The 10,065-nt window shown below is 29.2% G+C and overlaps 1 protein-coding gene across 1 annotated transcript; it reads right to left on the bottom strand.

The window, feature by feature from the left end:
- Positions 1–8,142: 8,142 nt before the first annotated feature.
- Positions 8,143–8,926, bottom strand: LOC119674795. Its single transcript, XM_038085953.1, has 2 exons — positions 8,761–8,926; positions 8,143–8,603 (listed from the first exon to the last, which is right to left on the bottom strand). Exon 2 carries the CDS (start codon positions 8,503–8,505, stop codon positions 8,248–8,250), a length of 258 nt encoding a protein of 85 aa, XP_037941881.1. The 5' UTR covers positions 8,506–8,603; positions 8,761–8,926; the 3' UTR covers positions 8,143–8,247.
- Positions 8,927–10,065: the final 1,139 nt, after the last annotated feature.

The following is a 10,065-nucleotide window of genomic DNA, read 5'->3' as shown; positions in this document are numbered from 1 at the left end:
TCTTTTTAAATTGGAAGAGTGTTAAAGTGGTAAAATTCTTGCATCTGTTTTAAACAACTGTTTAAGATATCGTCAAATATCTGTCAACAGCGAATTTATAGAATTTGGAGGCAGAATGGTTGAATTGTCCATATATATTGTCTGAACTACTGGTATCAGAAATTAAACCATGTCAATTTTAACCAATGGACTCTTGTTTTAAACCACAAAATATACATATTTTTATTTTAGGTTATTTTTATTATTTTTTTTAAAGTATGTCACAAAAAATGCCTCTACAAACAAAATAGTATTAAAATTTAACAATTAAAAATAAAACAAAAATATAATTAATTAATTTAGTTATTCTACAGCTGGTTTATGATTTCGTTATAATTAACAAATTATATATTATAATTAGCAAATTAACAAAACTCCGGAAAAATGTGCAAACATAACAGTCAAGTATGGCTTTGGGTCAGTTGGTTAAGGAGCGCTGACTCTGAGCTTCAAATTTGGTAGGGCACGAGTTAGATTTCTGGTACTTGCCGTCTCAAAAATAATTATTTACGAATAATTAAATACAAGAATTATTTCCAAGACCTCTGATGACGGGTATTTGGCAATACTCGAAACAGTAGTATGGTCAGCCATAAACTCAATTAATTAAAATAATATAAAAATGAATTCTTGTTTTTGTATTTCACTACTTTTCGAAAACCTCATTATTGTCAACATAATGTCAACAAATTCAATAACAGAAATTGTTTGGGTTTTATAGGTATAAATGATTCTACTTACGCCTTAAGTCTATAAAATGATTAGTTGATTATCACCTTTCACTAAAAATGTTTAAAAATAAATTATTTCAAATAACACAATTTCTTTTTACTCAATTTCGACAACATTTCGTAGCCCCGTTTCCTTTGGGACTTAGGAAGATGGTAAGCAATCTCTTAATTTCGAGATGGTTTACTAGAGTTTATTCATAGAAAGAAGATAGACTTCTTCAAAATCATATATTAACTTATACGATATCTCAACTCTATAAGTAAGAGAACTCTTTATAAACATGTGAAAACAGTTGTGTAATTTAGTAGCATTTTATTGATATTCTACAACACTAGTTTTGTCATTGTGGTTTATTCATTAAATTTGGAAGATTTATATCGTCCACTCCTTGAGATAATTCTGTTTAATATATATATACAGTTTGAATTACATTCACTGATTGAAGTTTTGATACAGTTTTAGAAAGAAATTTTGACGTGTAACAGGTCAATATTTTAAGAAGTTATATAAAATAGTTGAATTATAGTTGAAATAAATTTATAAGAAATCTAAAAATTTTTTTGTGAAGATAATCAACATTTATTTGTCATCCATTGTGTATTAATAGTATATACAAAAGAATTGAAGACTTGAAGGCTTCCTCAATTAGCTATGAAAGCCGTTTTGAATCTACAAATACTCGTAATAGTGGGTAGAAGAGAGAATGTCGAACTAGAACCAGCTAGAGGCATTTATAAAGACAAGAATCTAGCCAATGCTAATGCTAGAGATATCGCCAAGTGTGCTGATGAAGGGGGTCCTCAGAAACTTAAGCCTAATCCTGAGTATACTTGGATATAGATAAAACTTAATCATATTTTTTTAAAAATGGATTTGTATACTAAGAAAGTTTCAGTGCTTCCGGAATAAACAAGAACTTTAAAATAAGTTCTAATATTTAAGAATGTCACACTGTACTTAACTTTGTATCAATGATGCATAATATTAAGGGTATTTATTACACCTGTGTGTATCGACTGTAGCGTGTTTCCTTAATACATTGTAGTGTATATAAAAATATTATATTGAATAAAAATAAAAATTTTAAAAACACTCAAGAAAATTTTAAATTTGCCTGAAATGTTGGAAGAAAACATATTTTGAAAATTCCATTTCTAAAAATAATAAATTTATGAGCCGAAAACACCTACGTTTGTATCAAGCGCGACGGCAGTAAGTGACAAAAACATGATTTTTATGTGAAAAATAATTCACCTATCACATTCTCGGTACAAATCTTATATAGTTAAACATATTTTCCCAGTGTAAACACTAAATTTTACAATATTATATATAAAAAATAAGTGCTATAAACGTAATTCAAAATGCATGTCTCTGCGTTCTGTCTTTAGGACAGTAAACTGATTTGATGTTCTGGAGACATTAGAAATTAGAACAATGAAGTTGTTGGACAGAAAGCCAACAGACAGGCAGACATATATAATTAGAGCAGATCATATTTATTTGGAATTGTTTTCGAAAGAATACTATATATGAATGCAGGAACAGTAGAGAACAGGATTGATATAGGCCGATCCTCAGTGTTTGAATAGTCTGGAGTAGAGCAAAGTAGTGTCTATTATTTTACTGCTGCGAATAATTAAATGAAAACACATAAAATATATAGAATACAATTGGAAATAAACAATTTCATTAAATATACACAGTTTTTATTTATTTTCTAAATATTTTTATCTTTGAAAAATCATCCATTCGTAGGAAATTCTTTCATAATTGTTTATGCTCTATGGCGATTCATCATCAAAGTAAATTTGACTCTGACGAGAGCTGGTGTCTTCCCCATTTTCATTACTTAATAAATAAATAAATAAATAAATGAATAAATTTTGTTTATTTTTAATTGAAATGTGCACAGATCTGCGAAGAATATGCATATGTCTTTGCTCTTAGAAAGAATATGTCATATACTTATTTAGAGAAAAATTAATGCAAAAATTAAACGAAACAATGAGCGTTTTTATTTTAATTTGTTAAATATAATTAAATGAAAATTTTATTATAATTGTTTAATTTTAATCGTTATATCATTCTTATTTTTATATGTGAAAATAATATTTCCAACCCACTCAATAATAAAATATATTTTTAAGTCTTTAAGTAACATTACAAATTGTTTATATTAGCACGAGTATAAATATTATTGAACCTTTAAAGATGACTTTGTATTTAAAGAACGAAAAGAATTGCATTAATCAATTTAAAGAATAGGTATTATAGAAACACTTTTTCGAAAAAATGAAATTTTTTCCACAAGCAAAAAAAGCATCACAGCCATCATGTGAGATATAAGTCCACTAAAACCACTTCTTAAAAATAAGTTATGAATATTACAACCATAGCCACCGTGTGAGATATAAGTCCACTAAAACCAACTCTTAGGAAGCAGTAATAAAGATTCCAGTCGTTTGGGATTATGGGAATGGTTAGAATCCAATTCCAGTTAGAACTAAAAGTTAATGGGTTTAAAATTTCATAATACAAGATGATCGATCTAAGCCAAAATACTAAAGCAGTGTTGAAAACGGAAGGCTCGATTTGTGAATACGATTTTTGGTTAGAATTACAGGGAGTTTACTGAGAATAAAGTTTAAGATCGGGGTGACAAATATCAACGTTGTAGAGAAGTTGATGAAACGAACAGAATGCACTTATACAAATTTTTTTTTGAAAGGTACGGAGGATACCTCTTTCTTATAACAAGAAACAAATTAGTAAGAATGTCTGAAGTGGAATGAAAGTGAGGAAGAGATTCATGTAGTGAATTGAAGTACCCCCGGAAGAGTAATACTCATTAATGCAAATAATGTTAGTATTGAGGAAATCGAATAAGAGAATTAGAGAAGTTAGTTTGATGAGGCATTGCTTGGAAAGTGATAGTAATTACCGAAAACAACTTACAGAATTTAAGAAGCTAACTGTGTGAAATACTGCCAGGCAAGTAGGCAACTAACACGTACTCGATAATGCAAATATTTTAAGCTGTGGAGAACACACGGGATTTTAAGGAGCTAGTCATCATATATCTATTGTATACACATTAAAAATGACAATTTTTTATAGTATTTTACCATTTACAAGAACTGTGCTTGTCTTTTATCTGTCCTTGTGGAAAATGTTGACTTACGTTTTTATAAGATTCTACTGGTGGTAGATCTTCCATCAATTAATCCTTAAACCTTTTTAAGTTAGTACACTTTTTTGATGCATAAAGATGACTTTTTTTCTCAGAGATTTAGTCGATAAACAAAATTGCCATATTTTGTGTCAGATAAATCCAATGGTGCTTTCTCAGATAGAAAACCAGTACGAAAAATTTATTGTTTGGTGGAGTTAAAAGCAGGTGATATAATCGGGTCATAGTTCTACACAAACGAAGAAAATTGAAAATAAAATGCATTGTTTGGTTGGGTTTATGCACTGGTGGGACAATCAGGTCATTGTTCTTCAAAAACGAAGAATATAATTGTCATATATAAGATTGTTCAAACCATAATTTATTTCTGAAAGTACGTGAACTAATCGGTAAATACTTGTTTTCGAAAAGAAGATACCTATTACAGGGCATAACACTAGGGGAACCGTTGACTTATAGAAGTAAGAGTTTAGAGACAACATAGTGTTTAGTAATGGGAAACTAAACCTATCCATATAGGTCGGGTAATTAGGCATTGTCAGGCTTATTTCTGTGTTTATGTTAAATCAGTGGTTCATGTGGGCGATTTAGTACAGTTTCTAACCTTAGGAGTCAATATATAGTGCATTTTCGTGAGATATAGCCAAAAATCAATGATAAACTAATGTAAATGTAGTAACCAGAATTTTATATTGCTTTCTAAAATTAAAATTTTTATTTAACATCAGTCCAAAGGCACAGTGGTGTCGATCGTCTGTGACTAATCGACTGAGATGAATATTAAATTCTTTAGTATATATAATTTTTGGATAGAGAATAGAGATTTCTACTTTTTTGTAACAAGAAAGTATACTTATATAACTAAGTGATCGAATATAATATTTCCAGTGATGACTTTCATTCCATTTTGGATAGATTCTTAACTAAAATTGATTATAAAGAAAAAAACAGAAATAAAAAAAATTATGAAATTAAAATATAAATATTAAACATAACTCGAAATATTAATTTATACATTTATTTTTATTATTTAAGTAATAGGTTAAGACTAAGCACCCCGATTCCACCATGGGACGTTACTAGAACGTTTCTTTTTGAGAAGTTTTAATTAATTAAATCGAAAAATATTAATAATTTTAATTCCTTTTTTGTAAATTTATGTACTTATAAATAAATTTAATAAATTTACAAAAATTGACAAAATTAATTTGATTATTTACATTTAAAATTTCAAAGTGAAATTTAACATTTCTCGATCGAAGCCGCGTTGTCTAAAAACCTTTAAGATCGTATGAGTATTATACGGTCTACATTTTGCATAGTTTTGTAATAATACGGTCTTTGCTTTTTGTTTAGCAAATACACAAACCAAAATGCACAAACTAAATTTTGCTTTTAAATTCGAATATCAGATGGCTTCTCTTTCAGTGTTGGTTAAGTACATTAAGTGCAATTTTGTTTTTTAAGTTGATAAGAATGATAACCTTTAACTCCCAGGGATCGAAAATAACGGTTATTTCAAAAATTTTTAAGAAAACTACTTTCTAACAACTTTCGTCCCTAATATTATGCATGCTTTTTATATACGATTGTTTTAAAATAAAACTCAAAAATTACTAATTGAATTTGCTTTTTATTTACCTTTTACTTTTTATTTTAAAACGCACAAATAATTGTTATTTTTAATAATTCTTATTTTAAAAAACCAAATATAACTCACACTGGCCTAAAATATATTTTGTATGAAACATACTTGTTTTTATAAATTTATTCTACATAAATTGCAGATGAATAAAAAAACAGGACCCAAATATGTCTTTTACCAATCAAAGATTAATAGTGACACATAAATTGAAATACAGTTTCGTTCTCTTCTACAAACTTCTACAGGCGCGAAAAAGTTATCAGTGGAAATGGAGCATTCAAGAAACTGAAAAACTTAAATTAAAATCTTGGAACAATCACTTTCAATTGCTGAGCTATCTTCTAGATACTGGAGTAAACTATCTCGTGAAATTCGTTAATGCTTAACATACCTGAAGTAATGTCTATTGTTATCAACTGCCTTTAGGAATACTTATTACCTATCGCTATGTATTCATCAGATCTAAGCATGGTTTGGGTTAGTCAGTGCAACCTACCTACCTACTTAGTAAATATAGACTATGTATATATATTGTATGAAGGGTACACGTAAGAGTAGAAACTTTATGGTTTCAGATTGAAAAATGGAAGGAAATGAAATAATTTTCTATTTCGTATTAATTTAAATTTAAAACCCAGAGGATTTTTATATTTATCTAACTTAAATGAGTTTATACTTAAGCCATCAACCTTGATAGTTTCAGAATAAAATTTGCGGGTGATGTTATTAACTCACGCAGTTTATATTGTACGATTTATACTTTAAAGTTTAAGCATTCAATTCCGAGAGTTTATTTTCTTATATATTACAGATTATCTACTTCAGTGGGTTTAAAAAGTCAGTCTCAGAGTTTAAAAATATTGATTTAAATCTTAAAGAGGGTTTCAGGGTTGAGAATTTAAACTTACATTTTCGACCTTGTTGGTCATTCCCGATTTGTATTTTTGCATCTGCAGCTATTTAGTCTTAAGAAGAAATCAGAAAGAATCTTAAGAAGAATTCTTATTTCTTCTTAAGATTCGGCTACTTGTTTTAAGTTTATATTAAGTTTTAAGGAAGCTCTTCTGCATAATATTTTTGGATTTGTCCAAATTTTGACGACATCATTATTTTTTTTTTTGCTCCATACTTTCTTTTACTATCCAAACATTTTCATAGCATTTATAATATATTATATTTATTATTATATATATGTTATATTATATTATATCCGACACAAATATTTGCAGATTCTGCTTTGATGAAGAAGATTCTATCGAGCATCTTATCACCAACTCTGATAGAAGAAATAAAATTTTAGGTGTATACTAACTAAAAGATGAAGACTTTAAAAAACTTTCTCTGAAGGAGCTGGTTCTATTCCTCGAGATTATTTATTATTAAAAGTTTAGACACAAAATCGCCGAACAGCAGGTACTGCGACCAGAAGAGTCCTATTGTACCAGTTTCACTATTAAAGTCTAGAACTAAATCTAGAGAAGAGTTCTTAATCTGTTCTCTGATGACGGAAGTTCCAAATGAAACAAGTTTCTTCTGAGCTTTATTAAAGCTCGACATTCACAAAGAATATGCATGATAGTTTCCTCATCTTCGAGGCATAATCTGCATTCCGAATAAGCAGATAGTTGTAGTTTATGAAGGTGATATTTCAGTCCATAATGAGAATTTAAGGATGTCTTTGTAGGAATACGATGTTATTAGTGCTTTGCTTTGTCTGAGTCCAGCAAAGTTTCCCCAGTACTCCAGCCACATGTGATATTCTCTTTCCTTGAACATTTGTTTTTTACTGGCCCAGTTTATTCCACAAAAGGGTTGAAGGCCTGCAAAAGCCGTTTTTGATGCAGTTCTGACTAGCTCATCAGCTTGTTTACTTCCCAAAACTCCCCTGTGATCTGTAACTCAGTAAAAGCTAACCTTATTCCAAGTTACAAGTAGCTGTAACATAGGAGCTCATAGCACTCAAGCACCTGTTTTGACTTGAAAGTCCAAGAGGATAGAGCTTTGAGAACAGCCTGGCTGTCAGAGTAATTAATATTTTTCCTCGAGGTATTAAATGTCTAAATACAAAGGGGTGCAAAACAGAAAAAACTGGTCGCAGTACATAAAGGCTTAAGCCTAACTTATTACAATTACCATATTATATTATATATAGGTATATCATATGTTATATAATATAACTTATATTTATTATTTTTATTACTCTTGTAATGTATGAATAAGTGTATGCTCAACTATGAATGTAAGTAAGTATTAAAATCACTGAGAAGTAAAATAGATTACTTTACTACTACTGCTGTCCAAGTTGTCTTTGTTTTTATTGTTCTTTTAATGTATATACACATGCATATATATATGGTATATATGTTTGCATTTGTAGGTATGAATGTTAATAAATATCCAGAAATATTTTTTGTAAGAAACCTTTTATAAAAGATTTTTAACGTTAATTTTCTTCACCTCATAAATGAAATAGCATCTTATAAATTGATAGCTTTCATCATATAAGTTCTATATAACATATATATATGAAAAATTTATTAAATAATTGATCGGTATTTATTATTAGACAAGTACATATCAATAACTAAAGGTAAAACTTAATTTAATAAAAATTCTTTTGAAAATCTTTCAAGTCATTTCATGTTAAAAAATATTCTAATAAATTTGTGAAGCGCCGCACGCTAACAGAATTCACGAGGAGTAGATATGTGTATATCGTGTATATGTAGGCCCAGTATTGAAAGTGCAACTGTTTGGACCACGTCATCTTTCCGTTCCACTGCAATATGTAAGCGTGACGTGCATCACTCAGCAATTTGCGCACCAGAGCGCCACTCAGGTAGACGACGCTCATCAGTAGTATGAGGCGGCGCAGGTGAACCAAGAGAATTGCCATGCAAGTCCGTGGTACTGATCGACCGGCGGAAACCACAACAAAATAAACAGAACCAACCGAACCGATCGGAGGAGAGCACCACCGCAAAGTGAGCAGAACTATAAATAAAATTTTAAGAATGAAAATAAAAGATCAAAACAAACTCTTAAACGCTATTTGCTCCACATTTTGTCACAAATTTGTACGCTAATTTCATTTTTTTTTTATTATTATTTTTCTTTTTTTTTTTGCGTTCTGTCAAAATTTTGTACGCACATTTGAGGAAATCGCTGAAGATTTTTTACTGAAATTTGAAATTTGTTTTATCTCAAATTGTCTATTTTTTAAGGAAATTCGAAATTTGAAATTTTATTTTATTTTATTTTTGGTGATTTTGCTCTAAAAACTGCTGCCGTTCCTCGTTATCCGCGATACACTGAAATGTAAATACAAAATTTGGCAACGGCGAATTTTTGAGATCTGAAAAAAATTATTTTAAATAAAAATAAAAATAAAAATAAATAAAGTATAAAAAGGCAACCAAAATCAAAACAAAATTTTAAAAACTACAAAAAACGCCAAAAGTTTAATATTTTAGTTTACGTATTTTGAAATATTAAATTATAAATTTTTGTTCTTAAATGAAAAACGTAAACATTTTCGAACGTAATCGAATCGTCTTTCCTCAAATTCTCATGGATCTATAATAAGACGGAGCTCTATTTCATGTACCCAATTCATCTGCAAATAAAAATACTAAAATCCATGGAAATTTGCTTGTAATGTGGCCAACAAACACAGATTCTGACAGCTTATTATACACATTGGTTATTGTGTTCATATATGTATGTTTGTTTAAGCATATGTATACTTACAGTGACATAAAATAGTAATGGAACAGTACGTAAAATTATAGGTAAACCAGGAAAATAATTTTGATATTTATATTTAAATATAACAAAGCTTTATAGTTAGAACAAATATAGTGCTTAATAAACATGTATTATTATAGAGTCGAATAGTAGTGAACTACAACAACAACAAACTTGTGACTCATAGTTTTTCAAGTATTGCTACGGGGTAATGAATCTTATTATATAAATTCATTCGTAAATAGCTTTTTGAGACTGCAAGTACCAAGGGTTGACTAATAGTAAATGCCATCTACTGGTTAGCACTTTCACTAAACACCTCACACAATAGTTTATATCCATTTTATTTGTTGGAGAACAACACAATGGATCATTATAAGAGCTTTAATTTGATTTTTCAAAGATATTCACAGTTGGATCCTAAGGTTGCAGGTCCTGTTGATATGTCATATGGTTTCTCAATTAATAATGGAAGAGATTATTAGTTATACGAGGTGCACCGGATAATTCTACCATATTAGCTTCGCCGATAATAGCTTATATCCAGTTTGTTTAGAGGCTGATAATACCGCAAAACATATTCAATGCCTTTATCCTTCTTTCTAAAAATATTCAAAGTTGAATCCAATCTAAAGCAAGCAATAAATGGAGAAATCGCGAAATAAATGGAAAGGCTAATTTCCAATTTCTCTTTCGCCAAGACTTTGTC

This window comes from Teleopsis dalmanni, chromosome 1 (assembly GCF_002237135.1).
Source record: "Teleopsis dalmanni isolate 2A chromosome 1, ASM223713v2, whole genome shotgun sequence".
In the NCBI taxonomy this organism is placed as follows: domain Eukaryota; kingdom Metazoa; phylum Arthropoda; class Insecta; order Diptera; family Diopsidae; genus Teleopsis; species Teleopsis dalmanni.
The sequence above is the reverse complement of the archived record's forward strand: the minus strand, read 5'-3'. Positions and strand labels throughout refer to the sequence as shown.

Bases quoted from the DNA above. Each gene is read 5' to 3' on its own strand.
- LOC119674795 (XM_038085953.1), bottom strand. From the start codon at position 8,505: ATGGCAATTCTCTTGGTTCACCTGCGCCGCCTCATACTACTGATGAGC.